This window comes from Haliotis asinina, chromosome 9, assembly GCF_037392515.1.
Source record: "Haliotis asinina isolate JCU_RB_2024 chromosome 9, JCU_Hal_asi_v2, whole genome shotgun sequence".
Classification (NCBI taxonomy): domain Eukaryota; kingdom Metazoa; phylum Mollusca; class Gastropoda; order Lepetellida; family Haliotidae; genus Haliotis; species Haliotis asinina.
This window is the reverse complement of record NC_090288.1, coordinates 2456230-2474386: the sequence shown is the minus strand read 5'-3', so window position 1 is coordinate 2474386 and position 18157 is coordinate 2456230. Positions and strand designations below refer to the sequence as shown.

General features: G+C 43.2%; 1 protein-coding gene across 1 annotated transcript in view; it reads left to right on the top strand.

Annotated features, from left to right (window-relative positions):
- The window catches only part of LOC137297409 (properdin-like), a 30984-nt gene extending 16309 nt beyond the window's left edge, over positions 1 to 14675 (top strand). The window contains exons 5-13 of the mRNA XM_067829415.1: positions 1947 to 2117; positions 2473 to 2643; positions 4703 to 4876; positions 6514 to 6690; positions 9123 to 9254; positions 12048 to 12101; positions 12604 to 12692; positions 13248 to 13310; positions 14151 to 14675. Of these exons, the coding sequence (XP_067685516.1) occupies positions 1947 to 2117; positions 2473 to 2643; positions 4703 to 4876; positions 6514 to 6690; positions 9123 to 9254; positions 12048 to 12101; positions 12604 to 12692; positions 13248 to 13295 (1016 nt within the window). The 3' untranslated portion in view covers positions 13296 to 13310; positions 14151 to 14675. The remainder of the gene's footprint in view (positions 1 to 1946; positions 2118 to 2472; positions 2644 to 4702; positions 4877 to 6513; positions 6691 to 9122; positions 9255 to 12047; positions 12102 to 12603; positions 12693 to 13247; positions 13311 to 14150) is intronic.
- Positions 14676 to 18157: the final 3482 nt, after the last annotated feature.

Sequence of the window (18157 nt, the reverse complement as noted above, 5' to 3'; positions counted from 1 at the left end):
GAACTGGCTGCAGAGATTGGTATGCATAGCATGGTTGATCTACCTAATGCTTTATACAAACAACAGCTTCAAGTAAATGTTTTTGGGCTTGGTAGTCTTCAGGCGAAAACCTAGTATCAGTCATTTCATATTCTGCTGATATATGTTCGTCCGTGACGACAGACGCCCTTAAGGTTATTGTCATTAAATGTGTACGCGCGTCTAGAGTTGCTTCAATTCCTTTTGATTACTGTCTGACTTTTCCAGAAAGTTAACATTTTGTTCCATGAAAAATTCTGTAAAAAGAATGTATACTTTTGTAACAAGAGTAATCGATTAGAAGGAAAAGTTACTCATGAATTTTGTGCTGCGTTATTTGTAAAAACTTAACTGGCGTTTTCATGCAAAACCAATCTCAATAAAAGGAGTATAAATTCCAGAATAACTCCTAAATATCTTAAGGTAAACATGTATACTTTCTCCAGTAGATTTTAAAGCTTCGACGCGAGAGGAAATATGGGTATTCATTAGCACTTTATGTTTTGAAATCTATTCCAGGCGAAAGCGACCTCCGTCATTCTTTATTCACTGAAGGAAGACTTGAAATTGCGACCCCCTTTAACATAAAGAATCAACATCTAACATAAATAAGGAAGGGAAGTTCAACTGTCAAAATAAATCATCGTCATCAGTCTTAACGGAGACGCAAACATTTCAACCGGATGTCGTCTGATGCAGCTTATTTTTGGCGCGTTTCAGAAACAGTTCACGCGATAGGATCGATATTCGAGTGAACTGGGTCGATGAAGCTTTTTTGGCTCCAGGATCGATAGTTTCGATGACTAGCGTAACGCAGGCTCCAGATCTTGCATCACAGCTTCTGATGGCATAAAAGCTCCTTTAATGAGTTTCTGTCCAATTTGAGAGGGCACTGTTAGGCGGACGTGCTATACTTCTTTATACGTGCCGGCTATGTTTGGAGTTCAAAATGGGAATTATGTTAGGAACTGAGGGGAAATTGCTTCTGATGATGTATGTTTGCAGAGATGTAGCACCAAGTAACATGTTTACCAATGATCGCGTCCTCTTGGCACAGAAATGTCAAGAACGCTTCCCGTTTCAGCCCACGGCCCTTGGTTAGCTATGCAGGTTTAGCGTTCACCTGACACTTGAAAGATCCGGGTTTGATTCTGTGCATTGATATAAAGTGTGTGAGTCCATTTCTCGGCGTGAAACCTTTACCACCCCAACACCCACTTCTCTGTCACTCTCTCGGGTTATTACAACGATGTGAATACCATTCCCAAGTGTCCCAGTGTAACAAGCGATTGATTTTACTTGTGTAAATATTATGATTGAGGCCATAGCTATTAGATTTTGACTGTACTGAAAGAAATACATTTTTATGCAACAAGTAGCTTTCAGCCGTAATAGTCATTTACTTTGTGATTTATAACGGATATTTATCAGGATCTCTGGCATGGCTCTTCATGGGCACATCCTAGAATTCTTGGCTACTGGTTTTCAAGGCGAAAAACGGAAACATTATTGATGCCGTGGTGAGCAATATATATTTGCTCATTCGTAAATGTGTGTGATCTTCAGCAAGTTTGGCGCAAAAACCAGCTGTCACTTTCTGGCCATCAAAAATATTTCATACGATTTTAACCAGCACAATCCTTCCCAACCACCACGCTCTGTCCGACCTACGTTCAACCTACACAGCCCGGCACATGTCCATCTGTATTCACTGTCCGTGACTGGTCACCGTGTACTTCCGGTATCGCGACACTGTTGTTTCTTTTCCGCTAAACACTAAAGGGGAAAGCCACGCATTTCTTCAAAACCGTATTGTTTGTGTATTTTACTCGGGTGTAAAGGAAGCGACTTGATTACATGAAACAGCTTGACATTTTTCTGTTTCCGCCAATTTGTGTGCCAATGTTGTTGTTTATTGTTGTTTTCAGTCGATGGTAATTGGGGACCCTGGTTTCCATGGCAACCTTGCTCACTATCCTGTGACCGTGGTTTCCGGATCCGTCAGAGAAAATGTAACTACCCCCCTCCTGCGTATGGTGGACTCGTCTGTCCTGGGCAAGCGGAGAACAATCAAACATGCAATGAACAACCATGTCCGGGTAAGTCTATTCTTGCTTTAAGGGACGGAGGGTTAGTCATTTGAAAGGTACAGTATGATATGATATATGCCATGATATACCTGTCGGACGATTGTACGATTGAACCCTTCGTAAAGACCAGGCGGATGGCAGACGATGGATGAGTAGGGTGCCAGTACACGAGAATACGTCATTGGCTTACTGTGTCGTTATCAACATTGATGTAAGATGTCGTTAGTACGTTGACCAGAGACTTCGTTATGGACGATGGCCTCTGACTTTAAGTGACGTTCATTTTAGACGATGTTGAACATTATTATGTAATGACGACGATGTGGCGAGTCGTTGATGTGAAATGTGGACGTTAACGTTGCAGTTGATGGTAACTGGGGTGCTTGGTCAGAGTTCTCGCTGTGCAGCACCACATGCGGACAGGGGGTCAAGCGGAAGACGCGCGCCTGCAACTCCCCTGCTCCCAGTCACGGGGGGAAAAACTGCGTGGGCCCAGCCAACAGCAACAAAAAGTGCCAAAATGTCAGATGCCCACGTGAGTATCATCGTGATATGTTAAATTCCGAAGACTGAAGCACCGTCTGTGCAGATGTAGTGCGAAGCCTTACATTTCCCAGCTTAGGACGAGCTTGGTTGGGATTAGACAGAGTGAATACCTGAGTCTTCTAAGAAGAACTAAGGAAACTCCATTGTCAACGTTGTCTGTGCTTCAGTCTTACTGTGTCCTATACAGTCTCTTATACTGTCACCGAGACCCGTTAAGGTCCCGGGGAAGAATAGGTCTTCAGCAACCCATGCTTGCCATAAAAGGCGACTCAGCTTCTCGTAAGAGGCGACTAACGGGATCGGGTGGTCAGGTTCACTGACTTGGTTGACACATGTCATCGGTTCCCAATTGCGCAGATCGATGCTCATGTTGTTGATCACTGGATTGTCTGGTCAAGACTCGATTATTTACAGACCGCCGCCACATAGCTGGAAAATTGCTGAGTGCGGCGTAAAACTAAACTCACTCACTCACCATACTGTCACCGACACAACACTTCCTCTGCAACTCCTCATGAACATTTCGGGCCGGAATTGGTACACAGGAATCCGAGGTGATTTAGTAATACGGAAGGTCTCACTCGTTCTCTTGACTGACCATGTGCCATCCTACCCTTAGGTTTGTTGTTCACGATATCAGTCACTAGGTTGTCTGATTCAGATTCGATTACTTACAAACGCCTTCCATATAGCTGTCCAAAATACAGCTGAGAACATCGTCAAAGAATCAGAGTGACTGAGTTGTTCGCCACTTTTAGAAATGGGCTTAACGCATTGTACCCATAAAAGGAATCAAAGCCAGATCGTCGGTGTGACGAGCGAACGCTTTAACTACTAGGCTACCTCTCTGCTCCAAACAATCAAAAACAACACAGGCATAGCTACTACTGTCACTGGCCTGATTTCACCAACACCTCCGCAGGTTTCAAAGTAAACACGAATTCGATGTCCAGTGATATTAACGAATCTAGCTTCAAAACTAATTTGATTAGAGGACTTAAATAGCAATAGAGGAATGTAGGAATTTTGGGCAAGGAAAATAGAACATGGAAAATTGCTAAGCGTGGTTATTTGGTTTGGAATATCTGCCCGATACCCCCAGGCGAATGCAAACTTAGCGTAATACTATTATATCAGTTCCTGAAAGCCATGTTTGTGTTTTCATCAGTGAAACAGAGATCAGGATGGTATGAATCAGATTACCTGATTAAATGTCTGCCTTTGTTTACCATTTTTACACGGATAATACTTGACTCTATCTGTAAATGAGGGGTGTGGAATAGTGTTCCTAATCCTCAGTTTTCCTATGCGTTGTGTTTGTTTGTGGGTTGTTCAACTTCGCACTCAGCAATACTCCATCTATATGCCGGCGGTCTGTATATAGTTGAGTCTGAATCAGACAATCCAGTGATGGTCATGGATCTGCGTAGTTTGAATACGATGTCCTGTGTCAACTGAGTCAGCGAGCCTGACCACCCGAACCTGATCCCGTTAAGTACGTGTTCTGGCACATGTATTTATGATTCAAGTGGTAAACGATCGCGTTCGCTATCGTTGTGGAGGACATAAGTAAGTCAGTCGACTACGCTGGTGCGATATCCCAGTGTACATCAGTTTACCTCAGTTGTGAAAGGGACCTAAGGTTGTGTGAATTAAAAGAGAGTCCCGAATTCGTCTCCCTGAAATCATTGCTGAAAATATCGGAACATCCGGCCACTCACGGAACAGCCTTGCAGCATGAAATGGATTATATTTGTTTCGGCAGCTTTGTTAAGGCATTGATTCATCGCACCAAATTCGGGAAACCAGTGTCCCATGCCCACTGTAGTGCTATACAGTACATCGGTAAAGCTGTAAAAGATTCTACTCAATCACTTTTGATACCGTTTGTTTTTGTTTTTGTTTTTGTTGTTGTTGTTGATGATGATGATGATGATGTATTGCTGTTGATGATGATGATATTGGTAGTGCTGGTGTTGTCGGAGATGTTTTACGAATGCTTCCGGTTGAGCCGGTTACTCACACAGGTGATTTCACGTCTGTTTCAGAGGACGGAGGGTGGTCCTTGTGGGGCTCCTGGTCCAAGTGCGCCGTGACTTGTGGACAAGGGACACGGCAGCGGACCAGGTCATGTGACAGCCCGCGTCCACTGTACGGGGGAAAGGATTGTGTGGGGAAGATGAAGGAAACCCTCATGTGCTATGGAGGGAGGCCGTGCCCAGGTAAAAAGGGAAACCCAGTTAGTTCAGTTATGAACCGTATTGTTTCACATTGCAGTCGGTTAGAAATGGCTGGTGTTTGTTGTTGTTGTTTGAAAAATTGTAACTATGTTTTGTAAAAATCGCCACCATGCTTGAGAACGTGGAGCCATATCTACTGATTCACATCACCAATGAAAATCCGGGTTAGAATTGGTCTTCAGTAACACATGCTTGTTGTAGGAGGCGACTAAAGGGATCGGATGATCAGGGTCGCTAACCTTGTTGACACATGTTCTTGTATCCCAAAAGCGTAGATTGATGTTCATGATGTTGATCCCTTGATTGTCGGGTCCAGATCCGCCATATAGATGAAATATTGCTGAGCTGGGCGCAAAAGTAACTTCACTCACTTACTCACTCACAGGAACATGGCCAGCCAGTGTAATACGTCCGTGACAGGTACATTGTTTTCGTTCCGTCCGATAGTAGTCCGTTATTCAGGACTGTCTACCCCAAATTAACTGTCTCTGTTCTATTACGATAAGTGCACGTACCTATCTTGGCATTTTGGGTTTTTTTCAAAATCACTATACATTCACATCTCTAGGTATAGACAGGAGTAACATTATAGATTCGTCTAAACACAACCGTTTTAAAACATGGCTTCGCAAGTAATTAATGTATTGTCGCCGACGTCCCTTGGACGTCATCCTCCGTGACAGCCTATTTGTCACCCGCGACGTCATCGTCTGTGCATCCTCTTCGCGAACCTACTGAAGACAGACATCATGTAATTGTCGCTTTAGATACTGGTCGATTTTACCTACTTTAACCGTGGAAAGGGAGGGAGTTTTATCAAAGAGGCCCATCTATTTAGATTACATACCCCGTGGCTCTCAGACTAAAACCGTACATGTTCATCACGAGTTCGCCAAAGTTTTAGATCAATACACTCTCTTCTCTTTCACTGAGTTAAATTTGTGCGTCGTTCAGTTGTCTTAGAAGCAGTATTGAATCCCCTGTCGGAGATTAAAGACAACGTTTTGTATCGTCTCTAGACGCGGGGTTTTAACATGAAGAAAAATCTTCGGGTAAACTTCGCTGTGAGAATTTGGAAATTGTTTGGGGTTCAATTTATAAATAAATTTTGCTGTTGATCACTAAACTCATGAGTCACTAACTGATTTCGGGTCGCGGCAATGAGGCAAACAAATGGTGAGCGTTTTGATTAATTTACAAATATCAATATATTCCCTTTTCCGTGTGATACGAATGTCCAAGCGGTCTGAGATTCACCCGGAAAACTGGCCCTCTCGGTTTAATCCGGCCATTACATCAAAGAATTGTCCAGTGGGTATTTAAAAAGTTTACTCCCATAGGCATATTCCTTTATTAGCACTTTGTAAATGTTACTGTGAAGTCATGAGTTTCTAGTAAAGAGCACGATGTTTAAACATTTCCTATTAAACTACTGTCGTCATCACACGAACTGCTGACTTTATCACATGTAATGCTGACGTTATCACACAAACTGCTGACGTTATGACACGACCTGCTGATGTAATGCATTTGATTTATTGAGGTGATCACAATAATTGAAGTCGTATGGACACATGATCTCCTGAAGTAATCAGAAGCTTTTCCTTATCTATTTTCAGTTGACGGTGGATGGTCTGAGTGGACAAACTTCGGCTTCTGTCGAGCTGAGAGGTGCGAGAAAGGATTCCAGGTTCGCTCCCGGAGCTGCAATCAGCCGACACCTGTCCACGGTGGCAAACCGTGTGACGGAGACCAGTATGAACGGATCGAATGCTTCAACGAGCAAGGCTGCCCACGTTAGTACACCATCCCGTCACATACCACGCCCACTCGGTTGTATGTCACAGAGGTGTGATCTAGTAATCACCATCTTAAACTGAAGTTCATACATTCACATGTGTCCAAAATGACGAGAGGTCAAGGTTAGGTTATTCTCTATCACATACATAAAATACATGCTGCCGGAGTCTAAATACTATTTTCCAACTATTCGATTGGTTGGCCAACTTGAACCTAAAGTTCAAGGTAGGTAACTATGATATAACTCTTGTAGTTGATCTTGGGTACCAAACTTCAATATGGCGTCATACCTGATACGTGTAGGTCTCTCAATACAGAGCGTCTGCCTGGAGAGTGGAATGTCTGGGGTTCGACTCCGGAGTGACCGGATACCTGAAGGCGTTATAAGATGGTACTTGTTATTACCCAGGCACTGAGGCAAACAAAGAATCGTCTGATCGTGGTAATTCTGTGAGCAAACACTATAAAACTGACGTTAAAGGGGAATGTTCAATCAATCACTTTACGTGAACACTCGTGACAATACAACCATCTTGAACCAACGTTTAACCGGAGATTACACCTCACCTCGTTGGTCTAATAGGGTTGGGACATCCTGATCTGACTAATGTGCATTAGAAAGTCACTGACACAATCTGTAATTTGGATACCATCTTCCCGAGACAAGCAAGTCGTCAATCCATTCTTGCTGAACTATGCTGGACATTGACACTATCCTAGCATCACCATGGCTTTTACAGAGTTATGTTCGACCTTTGTGTGACTTACCTCCCTTGTCACGGGAAGATGGGATGAACAAGAATAAGAGTATTTGGGGGTAAACTTATGGATAAAGAGCCGTCTCGTTAGCTCGTTAGCTCGTTATCCGTCTTCACTGTTAGCTTGTTAGCATCCGACTGTCAGAACACAGACGATCGTCATGCAAGGTTCAGCCCCTAACCCAGGTGGTGGGATAGCAACAAATAGTCTTATAAGAACGGACGCAATATATGATTACAGCTGGAGATCGATCCGTCTATTAGTTGTATAACAGCCAACATGTACTCGCCAGGGGCTTCTTCAACTCAGTTTAAGACGTTCAGGAATATTGACACTAGCTGTTGTTGAAGAAGAATGGGTTTTTGTTGGATGAATTATACCGGACCCCAAACAATCTTAAAATGCATTCAGAGCCATTTTAACTTTGAAGAAGAACCTATTACTGAAATTGGCGACACTGAATTCGTTTCATGTGTGATAATGGGGTGTATCAAAATCTCATCCTTTACTAATGCCGTGACGCTAGGCAGCTATAGCTTAGGCCATCTTTGAAATATAATACGCCACGAGCAATTTCATTTGGCCCATTTCCTTATCCTGAAAAACAGATGAGCTGATTCACGTCATATGAAAACCAATTTCAATGTCTGGTTCTGGAACAGGAATAAATATTTGATTCAGATAGAAAATGGGTTTTGTTTTAGTTCTATAGGCATTTTCTAAAATGTAATTTTCTTATTAACTACTCAAAAGAAGTTAAGAACAGCCGAATCTTCCATGTCATTTCAGTAAATACATATTCGGGTGTTCCTTAAGTTCATTTGTGTAGTATAGGTTCCAATTTTACATTTCGGTGTTGGAATATTCTGAGTGTAGTGCAAACGAGTTAGACTTCAGTCGGATGTTAAACTAAACTGTCTAGATTGTGCAAGTACAGGCACATTCAGTTTTGGCGTAACTCCCCTCAAGTCTGCAGAAGCAGATTTGTTCGATCACTTTAAAGGGTAATAACCTACTCTCCATACGATTAACAAGACGTTATTCATGACTCCGTATGCCCTATTATTGGGATATGATCTCAATAGTGGCACCTCTAGAGGTGCTTATGTTCGGGTGACAGACTTGACGGTGAGGGACTTTGCTCATGCCATTAACTCCACTGATTGCAGGTACATGTCCGTATCTGGCATCTTGTTCACAGATTCATTCACTCGAGTAGCATATGCTATTTAGGCAGTACCTAACAAGTGACGGTGAATGACAGATTATCTTTCCCGAGTTATATTAATCACGTAATTACTTAATTCTCGAGCCTTGAATGAATTGAAAAGATGATTGAAGTAGTTCCGTCATACTGCTTTAAACTAATGACATGGTGTATTCCCCGAAGCGGCTAATCAACGTTCAACACAATGTATAACCTCCTGGGGGCTTACTAAGGGAAATACTTTCCTGCGTTCTCTTTTCTATATGGGTAATAAATATATAGCAGTGCTGGTAAGTAGTAAGAGATTTCGGCAGATTTGGGCCATAAGAAGGCCATTCTGGACCTGTGCCGCATGGTCTTAGCTGTTTCTGCTGCTGCTGTTGCTGCTGTTGCTGCTGCTGTTGTTGTTGTTGAAATGTGCGATGAGTGGTTGTTTTAGTTGATTGTCTTGGATGATTCTAGGGAATGGATCCTGGTGCGAGTGGAGCTCGTGGTCCAAATGCACGGCAACGTGTAAGCAGGAGGCCGCACTCAGGGTCAGACAGAGGGAGTGCAAGTGCCCTGCTCCAAGGAGCGGGGGTGACGTATGTGACGGTAAGGACACCAGGGGGGTGTATTGTTGTCGGTTATCCGTTTATCTCATCCAGAACACGGATAGATTTGATCTTCGGCAAATCGTGCTTGTTGTAGGAGGTGACTGAAAAAATCGAGTAGTGATTTGATGATGGAAGTCATAGTACCCGGTCGATGTTTACGATATCTGTGAATGGATTGTCTATTACAGACGCCATTATGTACAGACTGCCGACGTATCACTGGAATATTGCTAAGTGCGGGGCTACACAACGAACAGACTTATCCAGACTCGAATATTTAAAGACAGCCGTTGCATTGCTGGAATATATTCTGACTTCGGTCTTTGCTATGTTTCGTTGTGTCCTGTATGTCTTTTTAACCCTGGCAGTTCAGTGATCAACATCATGAGCATCGACCTATGCATTTGGGATATGACATTACATGTGTCAACGAAGTCAGCGATCCTGACCATGCTATCTCTTTAGTTGCCTCCAGACAAGCATGCGTTCCTGAAGGCCAGTTCTATCCCGGACCACCATGGGTGGGTGTTTCTTGACACGATTATGGCGTGTCAGTGGTGCTTGTGTCATGGGTGAGTGAGTTACTTGTGTTTTATGTCTCCTTTAGCTATAGTCCATTAGTATCATTGAACTGATCAAGGAATAAGACCGAGACAGATGTTGTGATACAGTTCCTTCCTTTGCTTCAAACCTTGTAGGGAGTCCTTAGCAAGGGTAAGTCTACAGCCGGACTAGACGTATTGAGTGGTGATTGTCGTATTCCAACATCTGTGTTCATGATGTCGACCACTGGATGAATCCTGCCACCCTGCTGTCTGTAATACCTGACTGCAGAGTGACGCTATTCCACTTTCACATCAGCGGGCGGAGAATTCCTTGAACATGAAGCCAAGTGGTAGAAGCGTTCGCTCTTCGCCCCAGTAGCAGTGTTCAAGTCCCGGCATAGGAGAACTGTGTGTCAGAGAATAGCCGTACCAGCGCAATAAATCCCATCGTTAATATTTGAACTTAACATCACCCCACGTTCGCTACATCTACCGCAGAGACGGATAATGTAATGGGTATTTTAGAAGGGATCAAGAATTTATAGCTCAATACTGCCTTCTATACAAGAGAGAATCGTTTTGGAGCATCGGTGCCACGCTGGCTGTTGAAAATTGATCTCATTAATGTATTTCATACATGCGTAGATGTATATTCTGTGAATCCGGAAAAAATCGCAACTTACAGAGAATATATGGGTTTAGAGAAAGACTTTTCGCCTTATTTAACTTAAATGGTCATCTGGAGTCTAGGGAAAAGATTCAGTACGAAAGTTTTAGGCTTGACAGATTGAAAAAAGTTGGAATCCCCGTTGGAGAACAGGATTAATCACAGTGCGAGAGCGGCTGCGTCCTGGACGGTAATTAATGTCGTCGTCTAGCCGGTTCTCCGGAGACGTGGCCATGTTCGCAGTCCCTTTCACTCTCACCCAGTTCATCATGCGCCACAGACTCGAAAAACACGTAGTACGACTGGGACCGTTGTTCAAGCATTTACAAAGACTTTTTCTCCGAATTTAGAATTGTGCATTCGCTTTGATGTTTGTTTTTATCGAACGTTGGTTGAAATATGTAAATCGCTACAAAAGATTTCCAAACTGACGAAAAAGGCCGTATATTATAATTTTGAAAATTAATTTACTTCAAGGGGAAACCGTCTTATTTGTTCAACAATTTATTGTCAGCTTGCATCGCTGTAGTTTGTACCCTTGTCAAATAAACTGTAAGTAGTGTGTGTTATGTTTGGAGTTAACGCAGTTGGGAACAATATTTTAGTTAAATCTCAGCTTGACACTTTCAGTTTGGCAGCTACTGGCTGAAACATACATTATAGTCAGAGTTCAATATAAATTTGATTATTTTTCTTTACTCTCTTAAACTGTATCCCGCACGGATGCAGGTCTCAGACTCGTATGGTCACACCACGATGGTACTGGTCTGGGATTCGAACCCATGTCTTTGAACAGACTGAAACTTATGTACACATCGGGGAATTGGAGGAAGTTTCGGACGCCAAAGCCGTGCTACCTCAACCATCATTTCATGTGGCAACTTAGAATCAGTCCCGGATGTGCATGATCTGGGTACGGATGGCTTGTGGGCATGACACGTGGGCATGACACGTGGGCATGACACATGGGCAACCGTACCATGGCATGTCATTGGTGTTGCCCTGCTGTAGATAACGTCTTCAAGGGGGTGCCTTTTTGTTTCGATGACCATTAAAATGCCTGGCATTGTTTGGCGACGTTTGCAGCATACCAACCGCACATGCACATCGATTCTCCGGCATTGGCAAGCAGCACTGACGGTTACAAATGTGTTTAATAGTCGCCGGATTGCTACAAAATTGTGCTGTTCACGTGTGTGCGTGTTATTTTCTCATAACCAGGTGAACATCCTAATAGTGTGGGCTAGCCTGGTGGATAATGCGTTCGCTTGACGTGCTGATTGGGGTTCGATTCCCCAATCGAGCCCATTTCTCGTGTCACCCGAAATGACTTTGCTGGAATATTGTTTAAAGAGGTGTAAAACCATACTAGTCACTCACTTCTAACTGTGTGCATGCATGAACAAGCCCCTGAAAGATGAGAATCGTTGTCGGTGATACCTCTGATAAATGAATTGAAAGATGCATTATATTATTTCAGAAATATGCCATTTTAATTCAACTTCACATGAAAGAGTTATTTTTGTCCGTTGGTGTAATGCCACGCCCCCCTGCACGTGTTTAACCGTTGCTGTTCCAGGTGAAGGCATAGCAGTGAAGACGTGTGACGACTTGCCGCCCTGTAAACTACCACGTAAGACCACAAGTTTAACTGGTCCCAGCAACATGTGCTAGTCATACTCAGCTCGGGTAGCCAACCCTGCCTGAATGCCAGCCCTGAAGGCGCTGATCGTTGCTCAGATCATCAGTCATTGGATTTTCTGGTCGGGAGTTCCGCCAAACAGCTGGACTAGCTGGGACAGACCAGAAATAGTCAACAAAAACACGTCAAATAATATGTCATGATTGATTCACTTATACATGATTGTCTGAGAAGCTTATTAATGTACTTAACATAGTAATATAACTCATAGCAATAGAACTAATCTGATTTAACCAAAGTATTAGTTCTTTCAAGACGGTATCTTCCTTGTCCCATTACCTGCAAAATAATCTGATGTAAGTAATCCTCATTTCTGGAACTCCTTGTCGCTCATCACACTATTCAGACTTATCATTCTGTGGAACAAGCCAGCAGAGATAGACTGACCCTGGTCTACTGGACATGAACCTGTTTGTTTCTTGTCTTCATACAGCACCCTCCAGGAGGTCTGACACAAATGCAGGAGAGGATGTGGAAGGGGAAGGCTCAGGTGACGGGGAGAATACTGATGAAGAGAAACAGGTGCGTGATGTTGTACATTGTATTTACAAAGAACCAGTGGTGATACTGCTGCAGACTCTCTGAAGTACTGGACTAGGTGATGACTGTTATAGGGATGGGATGCTCGGACTAAAACCTGGCTCATTATTTCGAAATGTAAATACAATCAGCATCAGGGTTCATTGGCCCATACCTGACTATATACTACTCGAAATACGTTAAAAACCAACAACAGTACGAAGGTTGAAGGCTGCGAAAGAGCAGTAAATACGGATACCATCAATATGTGGATGAAAAAATGTCTTTATTACAATGAGAACGGTGTTTCGGTGTAGTTTCTAACAACTGTTTTACATTATCAAGCAATTGATGGTCACTTGCTCAATAAACGCGTTAAACCCTACGCCAAGACGTCAAGGTCAAGGTCAAACAAGGTTGTAATGTCAAAGAACTACCAGCATATCGTCTGAAACCGGTGTAAAGATCACTTAAAACTCTGAATGATTCTGTGTAAAACTGATGCCAATATTGCTGGTATAGTATAATTGAAACCCAGCTGACTGACTTGTTCTGCAGGACGACAGTGACGACTATCCGGATCACACGGCGATGGAGACTAACTAAGAGTGGACAGCAAGGGTATGTTCTGCCTCGCGCTATGTTAATGTCGTCCGGTAGAAGCAAATAATGACGTACTTATGACGTAATTATGGCAAGGTGACGTAATGGACTCGATGGTCAAACTATGACGTCAGGGTACTAGCAATTCGGTCTGGCTCGTTGTTCACTCACTGTGTTCAGTCACATTGTTGAATGTAAGCCAGTTACTATGTTATCATTTGTTTATATTACATGTCAAATGTGTATTGAATGGAGTACATTACACATTTGTTTTAAGTAAGTAGCTATCACTTACTATGTTTCAGATGTTAAGTTGGATAAAGCTAACCATTATTTCCCCAAACATTCATTTTTTTCTGCGTTAGATCAGAGTGCTAATGAGTGCCTCAATTGTAGAATGAAAAAAGCTGGCTTAAAACACAACCCTGTCATTCCCAGTAGACATTCACTTATTTTGCAGATTTACAGATGGGAACTGTTGAATCTTCCATTATTAAATCTTCATTGGTTAGAGCTTAACTGGAGAGGTGACATCAAAGCCACCCTTTGATTTACACAGACATGTTTCAATAATACACTAATGCAAAATACTGTCAACTTGTAGAAAGCCTGCTTCTCATTCTACAATGTAACATCAAACTTGCTCGGTATTTTCAAATAGCATCCTTAAATGCGTTGCTCATCACATCAACCACTAGGGTATTTACACCTGTTCAAATACCTGGAATATCACCGAGTATGGCGTAAACGATCACACTCGCAAATAAATCGGATCGGACGGATCACAACAGCAGTCACAGAAATCACACTGTAAATGAAAGTACTCAACATGCATGCGTTGTTTTGTTTTTGTTTCAGGAGACGTTGGTGATTGCCCCCAGCAGTTGAAGACTAAAACAAGTCCATCCATATCCCTTTGCTTACATCGTCAGCTAAAGCTGGGTATTAGTCTCTGCGAGATGTTGCCGGTGTGTAGGCGTTGGACTGCAGTGAAATATTTTGTTCATTTTGTATGTTGCATGTATAGTCAATGTGTAGGAGGATGGCGTTTTTGCCTAGTACAAGATAAATATTGTGCCTTTCCAGTGTAACAAGACTGTAGGTTTTGTATTTTACATATTTAGCCGTGTAGTAGGGAGTACGTGCACAGATACGGAGTTTCCGCTGATAGAAGACTTGTCCTAATGTAAGAACAGTGTATCACTGTCTTCTGTGTATCATTCCACGAATTGAAGCTTTCACTTCCGTTTTGAGAATATAAACATGTTCACATAAAGTGGTTTCACCCCATTAGAAACTGACACTGAATTTATAAAGGAAGCAGCTCAAATTCCACGATATCATGACTCATTGAAGTTTTCATATTAAAATTTTCACATCGGTTGTATTGTGCCGTTTTCTTTTATAAATAATTCAGGATATATATCACCAGATGTCCATGAATCATCACGCGGAATCTCAGTGTTGTAATAACATTAATAATATGTCCGTCTTCATAAATGAGAACATAATTCTGGGGTATTGAAGATTGTCTACCGCGGCTATGAGCAACATTCACTTTTTCCTGTGCCGGATGACGCAATCCTACCACGCTCTGCCTTGTTCAGTAACAAGGCCCACTGTCGGCAGTGAATGTATCGAATGTTACCAGATGAACCAGTGGTAGATATAATGAGCAATGGAACCAATAATCCACCAAGTCATGAACCTGGAAACTCGATCCATGTTCGTATTCATTTGCCCGAGTCCCGCAGGAGACAACTGAAGTTACCAAGCAGTCGGCCTTGATCCACAAGAAGCCAACACGAACACCATTCCCATGGGAATGCCACAGTCGATTATTCAATTTAGTGTGCATTAGGCCGGATTATTGGAGATGTGCTGATCTACGGCTCACTCAGAAACGTGAAGAGTTACATTGATCCGGTGTGGGAGGTGCGCTTGATCAACGTGGCAGTCTCTGCAGGTTGGAAAGGGGACTGGAGGACCTCAGCAATATTCAATCGAAGTGACGTCCGCCAGCAAACAACACATTTCATATCACCCGAGTGAGTGAGAGTGAGTGAGTGAGTGAGTGAGTGAGTGAGTGAGTGAGTATGGTTGTTCGCCGCTTTTAGAAATATTCCAGCAACATCACGGCGGGGAACACCAGAAATGGGCTTCACACATTGTGAGGAATCGAACCGAACAGTTGGTTATGGTGACGTTGCATTTTGTCACGACAAAAGGCAGTCCCAGGTGGGAGCATCCAAGCCGAATTGCCCGCCAGCGTGCCGTACACGCTGATATCCAAGCATGCTCTTTCTGCTCGTTTGTATATACATGTAGTTCATTTATGTGGCGCTCATATCCAAACACACTGCCTGCTCACGGCGCTACTTACTTACTATCCCAGGTCATAGGACGCGACCGTACTCTCCGATACGTACTTTTACAACTCCGTAGTGATCATACATCCATGCAGCCGGTTAGGCGCTAGGCGCGATGAACTAATAACTCACTTTGCAAGCACATCCCCATGCATATGGGTACCCACTGTACAACTGGGTGAACTGTGACAATGTGGATCTCAGCATCTTGTCCGAGGACTCTACGCAAATGTGCCGACCTCGGGATCCGAACCTAGGTGCCTGCACCGGGGACTGAATCCGGGCCTTCAGCGCGATAGGCAGACGTCTTGCACTATTTTATGTTTATTTTACACTCGAAATTATGAGCATCATCATGGCGAAATGTCAAGATTCCAGACTGTCAGACAAACAGGCGACGAACATCAGTGAAGATCTCTAACGTTCTCAGAGTATGAAGACTGATTTCCGACTAGGTATGTCTAATCTTTCGGCCACCATAGATTACTGGCGACCTATTCCAGCCCGGGAGGGATCTGGTAAAATCCAAAGGATATTTTAAGCCGGGCTTGTTCCATACTTTTACAACACATTGTACCCCTGCACATTATGAAGGGACGTCAGTCTGAGTAAACTTATTCTCAGTACTTTTCGTTACACTCCACCACTGAGTCTAACAAAACCTTATGGGAGGTCGCGTCAGGTAACCTTTGAGATTGACCAATCAGAACACAGCTTACCAAATCGCGAACGTGCACATTCGCACATCCCTTACGAACTTTTTATCACGAAAACGTTCGTACCCGAACGATTCCGAATGCTATTTAGCGTACGATCGCTTCCGGGTGATGCACACGGCGTACGTACTGCCACGACAACGGTGAGTAAACAGTAGGTGAAAATAGTGTTTTTGACAATATTCAAGGATGTTATCTTGCGGAAATATTAGCTAATGGTAACCATGTCAACAGAAACCCCATAGCGTATATACTGCAGGTCAAATAACTGTGTTATATGCTGATTTTTGTTTGTGGAGAGATCTGTGTCGGTGACCTGAATATTTTGAAAGTCCCTCCGATCCCTAAATAGTAGCCATTGTCTGATTGGTTAAATCTATTTAACCGTCTCGCATTTGATTCGACTGTCATTGATTGATCAACGGTTACCTGACGCGACCTTCTACTAGGTTTTGTTAGACTCAGTGGTGGAGTGTAACGAAATACACTGAGACGAAGTTTACTTAGACTGACTGGGACGGCTGTAGAATAAGAGTTATCGCTCTTGCAACTGTGGTCTTATACACAGTAATCCTGACAGGCTGGCTGTAGGGCGGCCTGTAAAACAAACCAGGTAACTAAGTTATCGGTGGAACGGAAAATAGTCAGATAATCTGGACGTACGACTGCTGGAGTAAGGAGATTCTGACGGGTTTAAGTATGTAAAAACGTTTACGAAACACATTTGTCTAACAACAAATTGGGAGTCATTTATCATATACCGGACCAAAATATGTTTCGGTAGTTGACCCACCATACCAACATTGCTTCTGAGCTCGTGATGAATCTCGGAGAATTCAGAATATCAGCAGAAACATCGACAACATCAGCATGAATACAAGCCACTATGATGTAGTCAGGATACTAATAGCCTACACTGCCCTCGTCGCATCCTGGCTGCGACCTGCAAATGGATTCTCGGGCGAAACGCCGTTCCACGTCTTCGACAAGTCTGACCAAAGAACTCCGAGAACTCCGAGAAAGACACAGATCTAGTGGGGAGTTGGGCTTTACGTCACATCGGCATTATTCCTGTCATATAGTGACGAGAACAAGTCTAAATTCATATCTAAGAGATTCCACTAGTACGCAATCTGAAATTGTTACCAGCAGAATGTTCTGACGTGGCAACTATGTTGCATGCTACAAGCTGTTACATCGCTTTAACTTAGGTTTAGTTCGGCGATCCCGGACCAAAACAAGTCTAGATTTGCCGACAGTTCCCCTTGAAGAGCAATGGGAAAATACTCTGTAACATCATACATCCGGGTACTTTGTTGTATTCACATGGTGCGGTGGAGTTCCCAGTCATCTGCCCATATTTGGCCTTAGGAGCTCCAACAAACGGTGGATAAACGCAAGTCAATAAACCACGCCAAGTGGAGTATTCCACAGCAACGTCATACCTGGTAACCCTCTTGCCTTGCTTGGTTTGAGACTCACGGATCTAATAATAATGTTAGCACTCAAGCCAAAGCTCATAAATCTCACGCCATCTGGGTTCGTATGGATGAAAACTCTAATCTATTGAACACATCACAAACGGGTCTGAATATATTTTCTCCATGGCCCAGCTGGGGAGGGCATACATAGACCTCACTAAGTGTTTTTTTCCCTTTCTCTTAAAAGGGTTCCATTGGAAGCTCCGCATTCTTGCATGGACTAAGGAAATCTTTCAGTTGCCGCTCATAAACTGCCACCACGTTTCTGAAGGCCCTCAATATCAAAGACAACACAGATA